The sequence below is a fragment of the Hypanus sabinus genome, chromosome 2 (genome assembly GCF_030144855.1).
Source record: "Hypanus sabinus isolate sHypSab1 chromosome 2, sHypSab1.hap1, whole genome shotgun sequence".
In the NCBI taxonomy this organism is placed as follows: Eukaryota; Metazoa; Chordata; class Chondrichthyes; order Myliobatiformes; family Dasyatidae; genus Hypanus; species Hypanus sabinus.
The window spans coordinates 119,809,911-119,831,652 of NC_082707.1; the positions used below are offsets into that span (position 1 = coordinate 119,809,911).

The 21,742-nt window shown below is 43.1% G+C and overlaps 1 protein-coding gene across 9 annotated transcripts in view; it reads right to left on the reverse strand.

Moving 5' to 3' along the window:
- tyro3 (TYRO3 protein tyrosine kinase) overlaps window positions 1-21,742 on the reverse strand; it is a 118,733-nt gene that overhangs the window by 85,568 nt on the left and 11,423 nt on the right. For 8 of the 9 annotated variants that reach the window (XM_059953488.1, XM_059953474.1, XM_059953465.1 and 5 more), the window contains 4 exons: window positions 16,858-16,958; window positions 15,930-16,103; window positions 8,170-8,256; window positions 1,341-1,456 (listed from right to left, as the gene is read on the reverse strand). In XM_059953488.1, the coding sequence (XP_059809471.1) occupies window positions 1,341-1,456; window positions 8,170-8,256; window positions 15,930-16,103; window positions 16,858-16,958 (478 nt within the window). Of the gene's footprint in view, window positions 1-1,340; window positions 1,457-8,169; window positions 8,257-13,678; window positions 13,753-15,929; window positions 16,104-16,857; window positions 16,959-21,742 lie in introns of those variants that run through there. The other variant, XM_059953531.1, reaches the window with a different exon arrangement.

The window sequence follows — 21,742 nt, forward strand, 5'->3', positions numbered from 1 at the left end:
TGTTATCTGACACAAGATTCATTTTATCCTACATTTTGCAGTTTAACTCTTATTCTTTGCAGGAACATGATTACCCTGAACCTTCTGAATCTTTTTCTCAATTCCCCCTTATTGTCCCGAAACCTGCAAGCAACTGTTTCCTGTTCACTTCTGTTAAATCACTTCACATCTTAGTGAACTGATTATTTTACACACCCCCATCCATGTAATTGTCAAACTTCTCTTAAATATTGCAATCAAATCCGTACCTACCGCTGCAGCCAGCAGCTCGGTCCACACTCGTACCATGCACTGAGTGAAATAGTTCCCCTTAAACATTTCACCTGGCTCTTTCTGTAATTATGCTAAATATAACTGAGTTATAAACACCAAAACAAGATTCCCCGACACTAACTAACCAGACTTGCTCCCCATACCCGTTCATTCCCATCCCACCTTTTTGAACTGGCAAGTAAGAGTTCTCCTGAAATAGAATTCTGTACCTTCCCTCTCTTTTACCCTGACTATCCCAGTTATTGGGATAATTGAAATCTCCTACTATGACCACCAGCTGATATTGCATTGGCAGAAACATGTTAGAAACATAGAAAATTGGTGCAGGAGTAGGCCATTCGGCCCTTCGATCATCCAACTCAGAACCCTGTACCTGCTTTCTCTCCATACCCCCGATCCCTTTAGCCACAAGGGCCATATCTAACTCCAGCTTAAATATAGCCAATGAACTGACCTCAACTGTTTCCTGTGGCAGAGAATTCCACAGATTCACCACTCTCTGTGTGAAGAAGTTTTTCCTCATCTCCGTCCTAAAAGGCTTCCCCTTTATCCTTAAACTGTGACCCCTCGTTCTGGACTCCCCCAACATCGGATACAATCTTCCTGCATCTAGCCTGTCCAATCCCTTTAGCATTTTATACGTTTCAATAAGCTCCCCCCTCTATACACCACTGGGACCTCCCTCCCCACCTACAAGAGGAGAGCCCTCAGAAGGGATCATCTATCATCAAAGATCCTCACTATACAGGCCATGCCATCTTCTCAGAGCTATCATTGAGCTGAAAGTTCAGAAGCACCACACCACCAGGTTCAATTTATGCTTTTCTTGTGAATTCTGCTTATCTGATGCTGTGCCTGGGATGCCTCTGCAAGCAAGCTTTTCATGCTGAAGATTTTAAAGCCAACTTTGAAATACTCATTAATTTTGCATCTTCCATTTCGCTTCTGCTTTCTTCCTTCTGAATCTTGCTCCATTTTCATGCATGCCTCTGCAAAGACCAGCAAGGGATGATGCAGCTTTGCACTGCGACACGACTCTGCCTGGCTGAACTGATCACTCTGCTTACCTGAGCCGTACAGTTGTGTAGTGATGAGAAGCCGTCGAAGGTGACAGCCCAGGAGATGCTGACACTGCTGGAGGTCTGGTTATCGATCCTCAGCTTGCTGGGCTTGTCTGGAGAAACTGAAGAACAAGTGGGTCAACAGTTGGCTCACTGACAGTGAATCCATTGCACACCCGCTCCCACCCCCTGCGGAATCTCACCACAAATATAGCTTTTGTTTGCAATGTTCAAAATGTTTCTCGGACAAATGCTTTAAACAAAATTTTACATCCAGGCCACAGCTGAAAACAAGAACACAAGAGTGTCCATTGTGTGTGCTGTCAGATCCTGTAAACATAACTGTCCTGGGACCGAAACAGTCAACATCATGTGATCTCAACTTTCCCAAAAGAAACTGGAAAGAGCAGTGAACACAGCTCAGCCCATTACAAACAGCAGCCTCAGCCTACACTTCCTGCTTGCTACTTCAGCGAAGCAGCCAACGTAACCCAGGACCTGACGCCACTACGGTAATCCTCTGTTCTTCCCTCTGTCACAAGGCTGAATTTATAAAAGCTTGAAAATTCGCACAACCAGGCTCATTCCACAGTTATAGGATCTCAACAATCCTCTTGCATAGTAAAGTCAAACACCCAGTCTCTCACCTTACCTTGTCAGGGGCCCTGCACCTTATTGTCCCCCTGCACTGCACTTTCTTTGTAACTGTAACACTTCCTTCTGCATTGTGTTGATGCTTTTCCATTTGTACTATCTTGATACACTCATGTATGGAATGATCTGTGTGGATGGAATGGTGAACCTAAGTTTTCCACTGTATCTCGGTACTTATGACAATAATAAACCAATTATCAATTGTCCTCCATTAAAGAGATGCTCCTCCTCCTCACTATCAACACAGGTCCCCTTCACCACCACATTTCTGAATGGACACTCCCCCAATCTTCTTCTTATGAGCCGTGTATTAAGTTCTGTGATGCAGTCGACCCTCCTTATCCGCGGATTCCACATGCGTGAATTCAACCAACCGCGAATCACGAAAACCCGGAAGTGCTCTTCCAGCACTCGTTGTTCGAGCATGTACAGACTTTTTTTTTGTCATTATTCCCTAAGCAATGAAGTATAACAACTATTTACATAGCATTTACATTGTATCAGGTATTATAAGAAGTCTAGAGATGATTTAAAGTATACGGGAGGATGTGCGTGGGTTATCGTGCATCGAGATCGAAAAAATTGGAAGTTCTCTTACTAAGTAAGTCGGAACAGGTATATCGGGTATTATTTAGCATCAGTTAGTCAAACATTTGACTTAGTATATAGTATATATTTTACCTTCCTATGCATATAAAACACTTAAGAACGTATGTTTCAGCACCAGGCTCGGAAATGAAAGTTCTCGGGACTCGGGACAGATCGCTCCCGAGTGCGCTCTCCTCCGTGCCGGGTTGATGTGGAAGATCAAAAACCCAAAACCCAATAATTAAACCACTGCGCTGCTTAGTAATAATTGTAGCTTTCATCGGGGCAGAGCCTTTTGCACTTTATCCTTTAAAATTGTTCCGATTGTTGACCGACGTAGCCTAACGCTTTTCCAATGACTGAAAATGGAGAAGTGGGGAGTGATGAGTGGAAGGTAGATGAGGAGGAGAAAAGGAGGGAGGAATAGTGAAAAGAGGTGCAAAAGGAGTGATTGAACGACAAAGTAAAGGAAGAGCTGAGAATAGGAAGGGGGAAGAAGTATGGATGGAAGTACATGAACAAAGAATGAATTAAGAAAGTGAGGAGAAAGGAAAAAGGAAGGAGGATAAAGTAAGGAACGGAAGAAGGAATAAGAGGAATGAGATTACATGGAAGAAGAAAGTAGATATTCATAGGTATAAAATTAAAACCCTATTGGAACCCAAATGAAATGACAGGACTTGAAAGCTGACCCTGAGATGCTTTGACAAGTCCTTTCGGAGAAGGGTGTGAAACCAGGGTCTGGAATAAGATCAGGAAGATGAAGAAAAGGAGAAGATGAAGAATGGAGGTAATTTATACAGAGACGAGAAAGAGGAAAATGGAGGAGAATAAAGGGAAATGAAGGGGGTTTAGAATCATATAACACAACAGCACAGAGGCCCTTCAGCCCATCTAGTCCATGTCAAACTATTTATTTGCTTAGTCCCATCGACCCATAACCCTCAATACACCTTCCATCCAGGTTTCTGTAAAATGTTTACAAATTCTTCTTCAATGTTGAAGTCAAACCAGCATCCAGCAGTTCCACTGACAGCTCGCTCCACACTCTCACCAGCCTTTGAGTGAAGACATTCCACCTCAGGATCCTTTTAAACATTTCATCTTTCACCCTTTACACATGACCTCTGGTTCTAGCCTCACCCAACCTTAGTATAAAAACCCTGTTTACCCTATCCATACACCCATAATCTTGTACACCTCTATCAAATCCCCCTTCATCCTTCTACATTCTAGAGAATAAAGTCCTAACCTATTCAACCTTCCTCAGGTTCTCAGGTCCTGGCAACATCCTTGTAAATTTTCTTTGTACTCGTTCAATCTTCTTGACAGCCTTCCTATAGGTAGGCGACCAATAATGTGGACAATACCCCATATTATACAACTTCAATATAACATCACAAATCTTGTACTCAATAGTTTGATTTATGAAGGCCAAAGTGACAAGCTTTTCTAAACCTGTGACACTACTTTCAAGGAATTATGGATCTGCATCTCCAGATCTCTCCATTCCACTGCTCTCCTCAGTGCCATACCACTCACCATGTAAGTACTTTCCTGGTTTGTCCTCCCAATGTGCAACACTACACACTTAAATGCATTAAATGTCATTTGTCGTTTTTTTTAGCCCATTTTCCCAGCTGGTCCAGATCCCACTGCAAGCTTTGATAGTCTTCCACGCTGTCAACTATCTGAAAATTTGCTGATCCAATTTACTACATTTTCATCCAGATCGTTGATCTGGATCATAGAAGACAAACAATGGACCCAGTATTAATCCCTGCTGTGCACCACTAATCACAAGCCTCCAGTCAGAAAGGCAGCCATCTACTACCACTCTCTGGCTTCCCCCACAACGCCAATGTCTATTCCAATTTACTACCTCATCTTGAATGTTTGAATCTTCTCGACCAACCTCCCATGGGTAACTTCTAAAGTCCATGTAGGCAACACCAATTGCCTAGGTCCAACACACAAGAGACACTACAAAGAAACCATGGCAGTGCCTCTACTTTCTGAGAAATTTGCTAAGATTCAGCATGTCATCTCAAACTTTGATGAACTTCTATAGCTGTGCAATGGAGAGTATGTTGACTGGAAACACCAATGCCCTTAAATAAAAAATCCTACAGAAGGTAATGGATACAGCCCAGTCCATCATGGGTAAAGCCCACCCCACCACTGAGCACATCTACATTGAGCGCTGTCACAGGAAAGCAGCATCCATCATCAAGGACCCACACCATCTAGGCCATGCTCTTCTCACTACTAACATCAGGAAGAAGGTACAGGAGCCTCAGGACTCACCTCACCAGGTCCAGGGACAGTTACTACCCCTCAACCATCAGGCTCTTGAAGCAGAGGGGATAACTTCACTCACCCTATCACTAAACTGCTACCACAATCTACGGAATCACTTTCAAGGAGTCTTCATCTCATGTTCTTGATATATATTGCTTATTTATTTTTTTCCTTTTCTCTTCGTACTTACTGTGAATGCCTGCAAGAAAACGTGTCTCAGGGTTGGATATGGTGACATATATTTACTCAGATAATAAATTTACTTTGAACTTTGCCTTCATCAACTTTTCCTGGTAACTTACTTGAAAAACACTAAGATCGGTTAGACACAACGTACCACGGACAAAACTATTTTAACTATCCCTAATCAGTCCCATTCTATTAAAACACTTGTATATCAGTCCCTTAGAATACCTTCCAATAACTTACCCACTACTGATGTCAGACTCACTGGTCTATAATGTCATGGCTTATTCTTAGATCCTTTCTTAAACAATGGTACAACATTATCTATCCTCCAATCCTCCAGCATATTCCCTGTGGCTAAGGACTCTGCTAGGCCCTCTGCAATTTCTACACTTGCCTCCCACATTGGAACACATTGTCAGACCCTGCGGATTTATCCACCCTAATTTTCCTCAAGACAGTAAACACTTCCTCCTCTGTAATACCCGTATGGTCCAAGACCTCCCTGCTATTTTGCCTCACTTTATTTCTGTGTCCATCTCCCGAGTAAACAGATACAAAAAATCCATTCAAGATCTCTCCCATTTCCCATAGTGCTTCTCCCTCTAGATGCTGCCTGGCCTGCTGTGTTCCACCAGCATTTTGTGTGTGTTGTCTCTTCTATTTCTTTCAGCTTCATGCACAGATGATCACTCTAATCTTCAAGATTAATTTTGTCCCTTGCTATCCTTTTGCTCTTAATGTACCTGTAGAATCCCTTGGGATTCTCTGTTAACTTGTTTATTAGAGCAACCTCATGCCTTGTTTTAACCCTCCTAATTTCCTTCTTAAGTGTTCCCTTGCATTTCCTATACTCCTCAAGAACCTCATTTGCTCCTTGCTGCAATGCTATTCCAGGGCCTCAATACTCCTCAAAAACCAAGGTGCCCTAAACCTGTTATGCTTGCCCTTTATTCTGACCGGAACATACAAACTCTATACTCTCAAATTTCACGTTTGAAGGCCTCCCACTGTTAAAAAGAATGGAGGTTTAGCTTTACCAAATTTTAGGTTTTATTACTGGGCAGTCAATATAGGAAATCTTACATTTTGGTCATATTATATTAACCGTGAGGACTGTCCAGTATGGGTCTCTTTAGAAACTCTGTTAAAAAATTTTCTATTATTTCTCTTCTTGGATCCTCACTTCCTTTATCTTTAAATAAACTAACGAACAATTTGGTAGTTAAACATACTTTGAGGATTTAGAAAATACTTTTGGTTTATCGAGATTTTCTCTTTCTAGTCCCATTCTTTTCTAATTGTTTTTTTTAACCTTCTATGACCAATGTAGTTTTTAAAGAATGAGATAGATTGGGTATTAAATGCTTCCAGGATCTGTCTGTTGGAGGAAGTCTCTTTCCGTTTGAGCAACTGTCAGCTAAATATAGCTAACCAAACACCCATTTTTTTGATATCTACAAATTAGAGACTTTCTGGGATCCCAGTTATATACATCTCCTAAGAGTTCTGATAAGAAGTTATTAGATGTAATTTCTAATTTGAAACCTCTTCATAATGGCTCAATATCCAATACTTATGGTATGTTGTTGGGAATAAGAGAGGCTCCTTTAGACAAAATTAAAAATGCCTGGGAACAAGATTTACAGATTTCAATTTCTGAGGAGACTTGGAATGAAATTTTTAAATTGGTTAACACTTCATCACTATGTGCTCGCCACTCCCTCCTACAATTTAAAGTGGTTCACAGGGCCCACATGTCCAAAGACAAGCTATTTCATTTTTATCCGGATACTGTATATCTCCCAATTGCAATAGATGTAACAATGGCTTCACTAATCCATATGTTTTGGACATCCCTGAGTCTTGAAAAATACTGGAAGGAAGTATTCCAAACGTTTTCTGTACTTTTTAAAGTAAGTTTTAAACCTAACCCTTTGACTGCCTTGTTTGGTACTGCTGGAGAAAAAGGAGTAACTTTGGAGACATCTGACTTGCATATATTGGCTTTTATTTCTCTTGCAGCTAGGAGGGCGGTGTTGCTTAAATAGAAGGATGTTACTCCACCTACTCACGCTCAATGGGTATGTGATGTTATGTCATGCTTAGATTTAGAGAAGATCCATTGTTCAATTTCTGATTCTAACCAAGACTTTCAAACGTTGTGAAAACCATTCTTGAACTACTTTCAAAACCTTTGATTTGGTGTTAAAGTACAGATGTTGGCTAATAACATAAATCAATATGTGATAAGGATTTTTTCCGTCTTTCTTTCTTTACCTTACTGCTTTGTAGTGGGTTTAGATTCCTTTTTTACAATAAAATTATGATTTAATTAATGTACGTGTTTGATTATGAATAGAGTACTGCGATTGCAAGTGTGATTTAAATATAATGTATTCATACTATTCTTTTTTTTTATTCATAACATATATCCTCATGTACTCTGTATTCTTCTATGTGAAAATTAATACAAATTTTGAAAAAGAAAGAAGGCTTCCCACTTACCAAGTACACCTTTGCCAGAAAACAGCCTGTCCCAGTCCACACTTGCCAGACCCTTCCTGATACCATCAAAATTGGCCTTTCTCCAATTTCGAATCTCAACCCAAGTACCAGACCTATCCACCTCCACAATAATCTTGAAGTTAATAGCATTATGATCACTAGGTGCAAAGTGTTCATTACACCATCATCTGTAACCTTCTCTGCCTTGTTCCCTAATAGGAGATCGAATATTGAAAGGTAATCTAGTAGAGGAAGAGCTTAAATGTAAAATTAAAAAGAATGTTGGAAATCACCCTTGTGTGTTTTGAGAAGGATTTGGCTGGCTATGTTGCTGAGTCGAGCCACTGGTGTAGTGTTGGAATTCCTGTGAATAAACTCAACATGGGAGTCTAGTCGTTCCTCCGGACGAGGGGGTTCTGTTGTCCGTCACTGTGACAGTTGTTTATGTTGGCTGTGAGAAGTGTAGACAGTCCATGGAGGGAAGGCTGGTTTATGGAAGTCAGACTAGGAGAACATTAGAGTGGTCAAGTGAAGAACAGGATTATGGGTTGAGTAGTGGGGCTGAATTGCAGTGGATTAAGTGTGACTCTAAACTTACCTTTGACATAGGCGCTTGCTGTCCTGGAGACAGCAACTCCCTTTGCGTTATGCGCTTCACATGTGAAGGTTGTCTGGCTTTTAATTCCTGATAACAGAGAGACAATGTGTTACCCTCCACCATCTCAAAGTAGCTCCCCATCCCATTCACACAGCTGAAAGTAAAGAAGCAGAGGTTTATGAAATTTGAGAGCAGGCCATCGAAATTAGGAGCAGACAACCAGACCTTCCTTGCCTGTCATTCCCCTCTCCGAGAGTTACCTTTCATCTCCAGTAAGTAGCACCAGTAGTTTGTCCTGGTCTAACCATGTACAAGCCAAGGCCAATGGAGCACATCTGCACTTCTACTTCCTCAGAAGCCCAAGGAAATTTAACATGTCTCTGTTGATTCTCATTAGTTTTTATAGATGTCAAACAAAAAGCACCCTATCTGGATGCCTCACAGTTTGGTATCACAATTGCTCTGCCCAACACTGCAATAAGTTCTTTGGGCCTGTGCTGGGTGCCGGACAGTGTTGGGCTCCAAGCTTTTTAGACGTCCTGAATTGGTTAATCGTTTAGAGCTTCTTGTGCTTTTCTTTGTAATGCGGTCTTCTGTTTAAGCTTGTTAACTTTATTTTGATAGACTTGGAGATTCCATGTTATTTGTATTATTTAAGTGGATGCCCAATAAGTGCTAATCACGGGGTCCTAGCTTTGAGAATGTTACTTCTCACCGTGTCGCTCGGCCGAGCCAACGATGTTTATTTTGGAATTATTATGAATAAACTCTCATTGCCATCTCTACATACAGTCTGTTTTTCCTCTGTACTTGGGCTCCAATATTGCCAGCGCACATCGTGACAAAGACTGCAAGAAACAGTAGAATTGTGGACACAGCTTAGCCCAGCATGAAAACCTACATGGACTCTTCACTTCCTGATGCCCTAAGAAAGAAGCCAGCATAATCAAGGGTCCCTCCCACCCCAGTGCAAATGTGAATACAGGGCCTGACTGGGTCCCCAACACGCAAATCAGGGCAATTTACAGGAACCAATTAACTTACAAATCAATGTCTTTGGCACATGGGAGGAAACTGGAGCACACAGACAATGTGCAAACTCCACACAGAACAACACCCGAGGTTGAGAATTTGAGATTTGAAATGTCATCAAAGACTAGAAAATTTGATAATGTCTGGGTCACCCGTCTTGCAAAGACGCTGCCAAGAAGAAGGCAATGGCAAACCACGTCTGCAGGAAAATTTGCCATGATCAATCGTGGCCGTGGAAAGATTATGATCACCCATGTTATATGAAACAGCGCATCACGATGATGATGATGAACGTACAGAATAACAAGAGGCTGCAAGAGAGCTGTAGACTCAACCAGCTCCATCACGGGAACAACTCTCCCCAGCATTGAGGACATCTCCAAAAGGCAGCGGCATCCATCACTCAGACCCTCAACATCTCTGATATGCTACCGTCTCATTAGCAGCATCGAGGATGAGACAGAGGAAGCTGAACACCTACATTCAACATTCTAGGAATAGCTTCTTCCTCTCCACCATTAGATTCCCGAACAGTCCAGAAACACTACCTTGTTATTCCTCAAGGAACTCAGCAGGTCAGGCAGCAACTATGGAAATGAATAAAAGCCGACTTTTCAGGCTGAGACCCTTCATCAGGACTGGAAAGGAAGGGGGAAGACGCCAGAATAAAAAGGTGGAAGTGAGGAGGAGGATGATGTGAGAAGATGATAGGTGAAGCCAGCTGAGCGGGAAAGGTAAAGTGCTGGAGGAGAAGGAATCTGATAGGAGAGGAGAGTGGGCCATGGTAGAAAGTGAAGGAGAGGCACTGGGGCAGGTGAGGAGAAGAGGTAAGAGGCCAGAATGGGGAATAGAACAAGAGGGGACGGGGAGGAAAATTTTATTTACTGGAAGGAGTAATCAATCGTCATGCCATCAAGTCGGAGGCTACCCAGACAGAATATAAGGTGTTGCTCCTCCACCTTAAGAGTGGTTTCATTGTGGCAGAACAGCAAGCCATGGAACGACATGTTGAAACAGGAATGGTGGTAGGAATTAAAATGGATGACCATATTAAATTGGAAATATGGAAATTCTGCTTTTGGTAGATGGAGCAGAAATGCTCGACAAAGCAGTTCCCCAATTTGTGTCAGGTCTCACCAATGTAGAGGAGGCCACATTAGGACCACTGGATACAAGAGACTACCCCAACAGATTTGGTGATGTGTTGCCTCACCTGAAAGGACTGCCTGGGGCCTTGAGCAGAGGCAAGGGAGGAGATGAACGGGCTAGTGTAGCATTTCTGTCGTTTGGAGGGATGTGTGTCAGGAGGGAGATTAGTGGAGAGGGTCAAACGGACAAGGGAATCACAAAGAGAACTGGGGGTAGGGGAGTAAAGATATGTTTTGCGGTAGGATACTGTTGAAGATGGTGGACATTGTGGAGAATGATGTGTTGGACATGGAAGTTCCTGGGGTGGTAGGTGAGAAGAGAAGCTCCATCCTTTTTAAAGCAATGGAAAGATGGGGTGAGTGCAGATGGAAATGGAGGAGATGCAGGTCAGGGCAGCATTAACAGGGAAGGAAAGGAAATCCCTTTCTTTGAGGAAGGAGGACATCTCTGATGTCATGGAAAGGAAAGCCTCATCCTGGAACAGATGCAGCAGAGGTGAAGGAACTGAGGAGGTAAATGGCATTTCAACAGGAGACAGGGCAGGAAGAGGTATCGTCGAGATAGCCATGGGAATCAGTAGGTTACTGAAAGATGTCAGTAGACAGTTTGTCTTCAGAGATGAAGACAGAGAGATTTAGAAACAGGAGGGGGGTTCAGAGATGGATCAAGTGAACTGAAGGTCAGGGTGGAAGTTGGACAAAGTTGGTGAAATTGATGAGCTCAGCACGAGTGCGGGAAGAGTTGGGGAGCATTACCGGGAAGGCTGGAAATGGTGGTTTCCTCTTGCTCCGACACATTTTCCTTGTGACTCTTGCAAATCCCTCAATTAGATCTCAGCCTGTAATCTATTCATGGAAAATCATTATTCTGTTCTTATCATCTGAACCCCTCAATTAGATTACAGAGGAAGTAGATGAGGCAGATGCACTGATTACATTTAAAAGACATTTGGATAAGTTTATAAATAAGTATACAAGGTATAGAGGAATACGGGCCAAGCACAGCCAAATGGAACAAGCTTAAGAGGGCATCTCAGACAAGATGGACTGAAAGGCCTGTATTATTCTATGATTGAACAGGCACACGCCAACTTGGTGTGAGTATGTAACTCATAGAATCGAGAAGTTTGTGAAGCCTGGGGTCCCTAGCAGCGGAGCTGCCTCCAATCAATCTCTCTAGCATCTTTCGCTTTCACCACCCCTTTTGAGCTAGAAGGGAAAGTTATATTACGAGGATTTTATTCAAAGTTTACAAATAAAAGTGGAGAATGGGGGTTGGACAGATAAAACAGGTGGTTCTGAGGTAAAGCAGAACAAAAATAGTTAGAAATCTCTTCTATGAAACCATACCTACTTCTCAGTTACCTTTATATTGCAGATCATTCAGGGGTATCCATCATTCTAAGTTTAAATTGTCCACTGCCTTAGATGAGATGTCAGCCTGTGTCCAACTCTCTATTTCAATGGGTGAAATGCTTTAATTAAACACTGGGGTGTACAAAATCATAAGGGACAGAGATAGAGTGAATGTACCCTGCCTTTTTTCCCCTCAGGGAAGGCGAAGCATAGGTTAAAGGTGAAAGAGGAAAGACTTACAATGGTCATGAGGAGCAACTTCTTCATACTGAGGATGGTACATACAATACGTGGAATGAGCTGCTGGGGAAGCAGGTGAGACAGGAACATTACAGACATTTAAAAGACATTCGGATAGGTATACGAATGGGAAAAGTTTGGAGAAATCTGGGCCAAACACATACAAATGGAACTAGCTTAGGAGGGCACTCTGGCTAGTATGGACAAGTTGGGCCAAAGGGCCCGTTTCTGTGCTGTACGACTCGGTGGGGATGCACCACGGTGGTGTGTAGTGCCCGTCCGTTCATGCTGTATGCTGTTGACAAGTGGAGGAACAGGCGTCCTGGCACGTGGACTGACGTGACTGATGGATGGAGAGCAGGTCACTACCAAAATCCCCAACAAACCTGGGGGGCAGGGTGATGGCTGTGCTGTCAGCTTGCAGAGAAGCTCAAAGCACACTCGTCCATCTGTCTCTGCACCAGAGAGGTGGCGGGGGGTGGGGGGAGAAAACAAGGAAATTGATAGTCGTTGCTCTCCCAACGAAAAGCTGATGGACAAATTAATTCAGAAACCCACTTCTGTTCCAGCAGTGACCCCATCCCACTAGCGTGGACGTCTTCTACAGAGAGCTGAGTGAGGATGTTACGCTGATGTGCCCTGACTGAAGCAGTTACAAGAACAAGACTCCCTGTTGCCATCGGAAACAGCAACAGAATGTAAAATGTGTCACCTGGGTGGAATTGACAGTTCAAATAAGGCTGGTGCCCTCAGACACAGCAGTGCTTCTCCAGGCAAGCTGGTGCTGCCACGGCCTGTCGCCACTCTGACTGGGCACTGGCAATAACACTGGGCATTACTCAGTGACAACATAACCAGCAAGGCAGCTGCAAGTCAAACGGAGTACAACAAACCATTGATTAACACAGGACTGGGACAGGCCCTTTGGCCCGAATGCCTGTGCTGTACTGGATGCCAAATTAAATGAAATCTGTTCTGCCTGCACGTGTCCATATCCCACCATTCCTCACATATCCATGTATTTATCTAAAAGCAGATACATAATTCCCTAAAAGTGGCGTCACAAGTAAATAGGGTTGTAAAGAGAGCTTTTGGTATATTGGCCTTCATAAATCAAAGTATTGAGTATAAGAGTTGGAATGTAATGGTGAGGTTGTATAAGACATTGGTGAGACCGAATTTGGAGTATTGTGTGCAGTTTTTGTCACCGAATTACAGGAAGGATATTAATAAGGTTGAAAGAGTACAGAGAAGGATGTTGCCGGGACTTGGGAAACTGAGTTACAGAGAAAGGTTGAATAGGTTAGGACTTTATTCCCTGGAGCGTAGGAGAATGAGGGGAGATTTAATAGAGGTGAAAAAAAACCAGAGGTCATGGGTTAAGGGTGAAGGGGAAAGTTTAAAGGGAACATTGGGGGGGGCTTCTTCACACAGAGAGTGGTGGGGATGTGGAATGATCTGCCAGATGAAGTGGTAAATGCGGGCTCACTTTTAACATTTAAGAAAAACTTAGACAGGTATATGGATGAGAGATGTATGGAGGGATATGGTCCAGGTGCAGGTCAGTGGAACTAGGCAGAAAAATGGTTTGGCACAGCCAAGAAGGGCCAAAAGGCCTGTTTCTGTGCTGTAATGTTCTATGGTTCTATCATAGCTGCTTCCACCCTGACAGTCAGTTCCGGACACCCACCACTGTGTAAAGAACCTTGCATGCACACCTTCCTTAAACTTACCCTTTGTCACGCTAAATTCTTGCCACTCTAATCTAGGCCGTATCCTGATAAACCTCCAAAGCCTCCACATCCTCCTGTAATGGGTGACCAGAATTGTACATGATATTACCTGTGAGACCTAAGCAGCAACATAATTTCTTTACTCTAATTCTCATTGCCTCAGCGTGTGTGCCTTCCACCTTCTTTACACTCTATACGCAAGGGAAATGGCCTGATCAGGAATCAAACCCTAGTCACTGGGTTGAAAGTGCAGCACCTTACCTCTAGCACTGAGCATTGAGAGTGAACCCAACTGCAGAAACCGCAATGCAGACAGCAGTTGATGTACAGATTTAAAAGCAAGTTTTACCCAAGATGGGCAAGAAACAGATAACCAGCCCAACTCAAAAATGCTGTAATCCAAGATCTTGACACACAAATAAGATCCAGAGATGACAGGCAGTAGACAGACATCAAAAACTCACCAAAAGAACTAAAACAAAAATACCTGAGACACTTGCTACTTATGAGATCACTCTTTAGGGGTGAGCAAATTAAGGTATAGGAAGCAGTGTTTAAATACGCAGATGTTAATTGGGAATATGTGCAGTCAATGATCAGTGACAAGACTCCAATCAGTTCTGGAAGAAACCCTTTGGGAACAATGTCTGCCCCTGCTGGCCAACCCCAGAATAGACCAGAGTCCTAACACTATGCTCGTCCAGGATAACAAGGTGAGGCACTGATGTGATTTCAAGAAGTAACAGATTAGAGACCTCCAGCCTCTTAGGAATGGATCCCATTTCAGGGACATGACAGCCAACCTGGCCATGCAGCTCCACATTTGGATTTCACAGCTATCTACAGCACTATAATGAAACTAATTCAGACGGCTGAATAACAGGAGCAATAGAACATGACTTTCCCATAAGAGCCATTACTATTGGCTGTAGAGTCACACAGCATAGAAACAGGCCCTTCAGCCTATCATGTCCATGCTAACCATGACATTCCCATTTACCAGCTTGTAGTGGTTTATTACAACTGAATGGCTTGCTAGGCCACCTCAGGGAACAGTTACGAGTCAACCACATTTCTTGGATCCAGAGTCACTTGTAGGCCACCCTGTGTAAACCCTTCATAATCTTACATACCATTGTAGGCCAGCCAAGGTAGGTCCCTTCTCAGAGTAACGGTGAACCAAATGGTCTTTACAACAATCAACAATGGCCTTCATAATCATTGTCAGAATTTTTAATCCCAGAATTTGAATTCAAATTTATTGCTATCTGCTATGGTGGAACTTGAACGCAAGATCCCCAGAAGTTTATGATTCCAGATTATGAATCCTGAGATAATAACACCATGCCATTGTCTTGCTATCAAAAAGACTCAAACTATTCATTGTTTTGCTCTGCTTGTGGGTGGGGATGGTAGTGGTGGGGGGGGCTTTAGGGTTCTAATATTTTAACTGTCACTCATTCTTCTGTTTTTGTAGATGGCTGCAAAGAACAAGAATTTCAGGGTGTATAGTGAATATATTTCTCTGACATTAAATCGAACTATTGAACTATCGAACTATTCCCTCAGGTTTTAGTCAACTGCATTATGAGGATAAATTTCCCATTGCCCACCCTGTGTAAACCCTTCATAATTGTATATACTATTATCCACTCTATATAAACCCTTCATAATTGTATATATCATTGTCCACTCTATGTAAACCCTTCATAATTGTACAGTATATTCTATTATCTACTCTGTGTAAACACTTCATTAATTTATGTACCAATCACCCCTACAACTTCCTCCCCTCCAAGAAGAGCAAACACATCTCACCTCAACACTCAACCTCAGGCACCAAGGTGGTGAATCTTGTCAGCACTCTCTCCAGTGTAATCAGGGTCCAAGGTTTGATGCTATAAAATAATTAGTGTTTGAGCTCATTGCCCAATATCAGCAGATGGTTTGCTTGACCTTTTAACACCCATTGATGATATCAAGATGACTGGTGGTGGCATCCGTCGGTCTCGAAAGACCATGGATCTGCGCCTGGAGTTTCCAGGGCGCAGGCCTGGGCAGGGTTGTATGGGAGACTGGCACTTGCCCAAGCTGCAGGCCTTTCCCTCTCCACGCCACCAATGTTGTCCAAGGGAAGGGCACTAGGACCCATGCAGCTTGGCACCAGTGACGTCGCAGAGCAATGTGTTGTTAAGTGTCAAGATGACTAAGTGTTATGAAATAATCCAACTCGATTTTACATAGGCTTTACCTTTAACAGTGAGTATTGAAAAGGATTCGTTCCATCTTTCTTCAACTAAGACCCCACTGTTCTTCCATAAAATCCCCATTGGCTCTGGCCGACCATTCGCAGCACACGTTAAATTAAAGGGTGCATCTTTAAATACGTATATATCCTGCGGCTGGATTGTGAAATATGGCAAGCCTAGTCAAGAAAACATACATATTGTTACAAAGCCATGTCAAATATTCAAATCCCAACCATATCCTCTTCTCCCACCTGCATAAGTCCCCATTATTTGCCCCTACATTGAGATAGCTTGTTACCCAGAGTAGAGTTACCAGTCAGATGCTGTTAGCAGGTTAGCTCTACCAAACTTTTATCATTGATCAACACTGACCCTGCAACCCACAAACTAAAACTCACCCTAAACCCACACAATTAGAATTCCTTCATTATTTATGAAACGTATGATATCCCTAAATCCCAAATATACAAACCTTGCATCTTCTGTTTGAGTGACAGAGTCGTAAAGCATAGAAACATGCCCTTTGGCCCTACTGGTCCAAGACGATTCCCTCCCAAGCGAGTCCCATTTTTCCACTATTATCCTAAATCCCATGAAAAGTTCTCAATATAAACCTATAATCTCCAATTTTGCTCGATACAATAGCCCTTAATACAGGCACAGCTGCTACCCAATAGCCCAACATTTCTGAAAAAGACCCTACCATAACTGTTATCCAAAGTAGTATCAATCTTCCCTGTTAAGGATTCCTTGTACCAGGAACATGGAGACACTGGGTTTAATTCCTATTATCCTGAACTTTATTCAACAGCTCAGCATCTAGGCCATTAAACCATTGACGTTATCCTGTCTTCTCACTTTGTGCACTTCAGTAAAGCCTGAACACCAAGCCTCCCTTGCTCAGGGTAACCTGACAGTTGGCCTTCCTACCTTCTACTGTTAAAAAGGCCTTCTTTGAATTAATGTTAGCTCCTTTCACATCGGCCGTGCACCAGTACCACCCCACGTCCGTCTGTTGTACTCCCCTCAACCTGCAACAGAAGCAGAAACACAGGGGCTCTAGTAAAACATAGAGAACTTGAGGTAACCAAGTGACCTTTGCACTGGTATTAAAGTAAAGCCGCTCATTTAGTTCAAAGAGAGAGTGCAAGCACCTAACACTTGAAATTTTCAGTTATCCCAATGTGGCAGCACTCAAATGGATTACGTGATCTAGCCGCGGGCCGCATGGAACCGCAGAGGTCAAAGTTTAATCTGGTGTAAGATGATGTGAAAACAGCATATTGGGGCTGCAGTATGGATGAGGACAGAATAAGGGTTAACATTTTACAGAGATCTTTCTAAATGAATCTCGGCCAGGGCACTGAGGGCAACACGATTAGCCTCAAAGTGAAAATCAAAACCAAAAGTGAAATCTGAAATAAAATACAGGAAACAGAGTTAACTCCACACTTCTTTCCACCGATATCGCTTGACCTGCTGAGTGCGTCCAGCATTTTCTGTTTTCGTTGCAAAGTGACACCGGCAAATTGTGGGATCTTTCTGCTTAACCGAGATTGCTGACATGCTGCGAGAAGCATCTACACCTTCACTTTACATGAGGGCGGAGATGCTTCTTAGGAAAAAGGGCAATGAAGTCCAAGGATAAGAAAAATGATACTGAAAGTAAAGTTTTACAATGTTAGTAAACAAACAGCTTGCAAGGTGAACTCCCTTGAAACAGGGCAAGGACCAAAAAGGGAGGTTGTTGGGAGGGTGCAAGCAGGTTCACTTATGGTCTGCTTAAGGACCAGGAATTGCATGGGATTTCAGGACAGCTGCATCAAGGAAGACTGTTTATGCAAAACCCCTTCTGAGGCTTCATATTATTTTTATATTTCAAATACAGACTTTATTCATTAAGCAAAATGCATACTAGAGTCATCATCATCATTGTGTGCTGTGTTATACGACGTGCAAATTGTGGTCTTCTGACCATGACTGTCCTTGACAAATTCTACAGACGTGGTTACCATTGTCTCCTTCAGTCTGGTGTCTTTACGAGAGGGAACCCCAGCCACTACAGTCATTGAAGCAGGTCACAGCACAGAAGCAGGCCCATCAGTCCATCTAGTTTGTGCCGAACCATTTAAAACAGCCTACTCCCACCAGTGTGCACTGGGCCCATAGCCTTCCATATGCCTACCATCCATGGACCTTTCCAAATTTCTCTTAAACATTGAAATCGAGCTTGAATGCACCCCTTGTGCTGGCAGCTCGTTCCACACTCTCACTGTCATCTGAGTGAAGAAGATCCACTCATATTCCCTTTAAACTTTTCACCTTTGACCCTTGCCTCACAACCTCCAGTTGTAGTCTCACCCAACGCCAGTGGAAAAAGCCTGCTTGCATTTACCTTCTCTATACCCCTCATAAGTTTGAATATCTCTATCAAGTCTCCTCTCAATCTTCTATGTTCTAAGGAATAAGCTCCTAACCTATTCAATCTTTCCTTATAACTCAGGTCCTCCAGTCCCAGCAACACCCTTGTAAATTTTTTCTGGACTTTTTCAACTTTACTTACATCATTCCTGTAAGCAGGTGACCAAAACTGCACACAGTTTGGTTTCACCAATATCTTATACAGCATCAACATAACATCCCATCTCCTCTTCTCAAAACATTGATTTATGACGGCTAATTGGCCAAAAGCTTTCTTTATGACCTGTGACACCACTTTCAAAGTACTATGGACATGTTTTCCCAGATCCCTTTGTTCTACCACACTCCTCAGTGCCCCGCTGTGTAAGACCCGCCCTGGTTGGCCCTACTGAAGAGCAGCACCTCACATTGTCTACTTTAAATTCCATCTGCCATTTTTCCAGCTGGTCCAGATCCCACTGCAAGCTCTAATAGTCTTCCTCATGGTCCACTATACCCCCAATCGTGGTGTCACCTGCAAATTTGCTGATCCAGTTAACCACATTATCATCGGAATCATTGACGTAGATGACAAACACAACGGACACAGCACCTATCCCCGCGGCACTCCACTAGTCACAGGCCTACATTCAGAGAGGCAGCCCTCTACTACCACTCTCTGGCTTCTCCCGCAAATGTCTTATCCAAATTATTACATCACATTGAATGTCGGGTGACTGAACCTTCATGACCTACCTCCCATGCGAGACCTTGTCAAATGCCTCGCTAAAACCCATACAGACAAATTCCACTGCCTAGCCTTCATCAACTTCCATTGAAACATGGAAAACCTACAGCACAATACAGGCCCTTCAGCCCACAAAGCTGTGCCGAACATGTCCCTACCTCAGAAATTACCTAGGCTTACACATAGCCCTCTCTTTTCTAAGTTCCATGTACCTATCCAGGAGACTCTTAAAAGACCCTATTGTATCTGTCTCCACCACCACTGCTGGCATTGCATGCACTCACCACTCTCTGCATAAAATATTTACCCCTGACATCTCCTCTGTACCTACTTCCAAGCACCTTAAAACTGTGCCCTCTCGTGTTAGCCATTTCAACCCTGGGAAAAAGCCTCTGACTATCCACACGATCAATGCCTCTCGTCATCTTATACACCTCTATCAGGTCACCTCTCATCCTCCGTTGCTCCAAGGAGAAAAGGCCAAGTTCACTCAATCTATTCTCATAAAGGTATGCTCCCTAAACCAGACACCCTCCTTGTAAATCTCCTCTGCATCCTTTCTATGTTTCCACATCCTTCCTGTGGTGAGGTGACCAGAACTGAGCACAGTACTTCAAGTGGGGTCTGACCAGGGTCCTATATAGCTGCAACATTACCTCTCGGCTCCTAAACTCAATTCCACAATTGAAGAAGGCCAATACATCGTACGCCTTCTTAACTACAGAGTCAACCTGCGCAGCAGCTTTGAGTGTCCTATGGACTCGGACCCCAAGATCCCTCTGATCTTCCATACTGCCAAGAGTCTTACCATTAATACTATATTCTGCCATCATATTTCACCGACCAAAATGAACCACTTCACACTTATCTGGGTTAAACTCCATCTGCCACTTCTCAACTCAGTTTTGCATCCTATTGATGTTTTGTTGTAGCCTCTGACAGCCTTCCACACTATCGACAACACCCCCAACCTTTGTGTCATTGCTGGTAACTTCCTCAAGAAATGGGAATAGACTGGTTGAACATGAAGCCATGCTGTCCATCCCTAATCAGTCCCTGTCTATCCAAATGCTCATGTACCCAGTCCCTTAGAACACCTTCCAATGACTTTCCCACTGCTGATGTCAAGGTCATCAGCCTATAATTTCCTGCTTTATTTTTAGAGCCTTTCTTAAACAGTGGAATAATATCAGTCATCGTCAAAACCTTTGGCACCGCACACATGGCTGAGGATGATTTAAATATCTCTGCATTTTCTGCATTTGCCTCCCACAGGGTTCGAGGGAACACATCGTCAGGCCCTGGGGGTTCGTCCACCCTGATTTGCCTCAAGACAAATCACCTACTCTTCCTCCTCTATAGTCTGTATAGGGTCCATGACCTCGCTTCACTTTTGCCTCACTTCAATACTATGTGTCTTTCTCCTGTCTTAATACATTCATTCAAGATCTCTCCCATCTTTTTTGGCTCCACGCAAGGACCACCATTCTGGTCTTCCAGAGGACCAATTTTGTCTCTTGTTATCCTCTTGCTCTTAACATATCTGTAGAATCCCTCAGGATTCTCCTTTACCTTGCTTCCAGAGCAACTTCATGCCTTCTTTTTGCCCTCCTGATTTCTTTGTTTGGTGTTCTCTTGCATTTCTTACACTCCTCAAGCACCTCATTTGTTCCTGCTTACATATCCCTGCGACCTCCTCTTTTTCCTTAACCAGGACCCCAATATCTCTTGAAAATTAAGGTTCCCTAAATCTGTTATTTTTACCTTTTATTCTGAAAGGTACATACAAGCTTTGTACATCTCAAAATTTTACTTTTGAAGGCTTCCGACTTACCAAGTACATCTTTGCCAGAGAACAGCCTGTCCCATTCGACACTTGCTAGATCCTTTCTGATAGCATCAAAAATACGTTTCTCTCATGTAGAATTTCAGCCAATGGACCAAACCTACCATCTTCTATATTTACCTTGAAACTAATGGCATTATGATCGCTAGATGCAAAGTGTTCCCCTACAGAAACTTCTGTCACCTGCCCTGTCTTGTTCGTTAATAGCAGATTCAGTTTTGCAGAATCTGTCATTGGGACCTCTACGTACTGATGAAGGAAACTTTCCTGAACACATTTGACAAGCTCATCCAACCTAGTCCTTTTGCAGTATGGGATAATAGACAATAGACAGTAGGTGCAGGAGTAGGCCATTTGGCCCTTCTAGCCAGCACCACCATTCACTGTGATCATGGCTGATCATACACAATCAGTACCTCGTTCCTGCCCTCTCCCTATATCCCTTGACCCCGCTATCTATAAGAGCTCTATCTAACTCTCTCTTGAATGCATCCAGAGACTTGGCCTCCACTGCCTTCTGGGGCAGAGCATTCCACATATCCACCACTCTCTGGGTGAAAAAGTTTTTCCACATCTCTGTTCTAAATGGCCTACCCCTTATTCTTAAACTGTGGCCTCTAGTTCTGGACTCACCCATCAGCGGGAACATGCTTCCTGCCTCCAGCGTGTCCAATCCCTTAATAATCTTATATGTTTCAATCAGATCCCCTCTCATCCTTCTAAATTCCAGTGTATACAAGCCCAGTTGCTCCAATCTTTCAACATATGACAGTCCCGCCATTCCGGGAATTAACCTTGTGAACTTACGCTGCAGTCCCTCA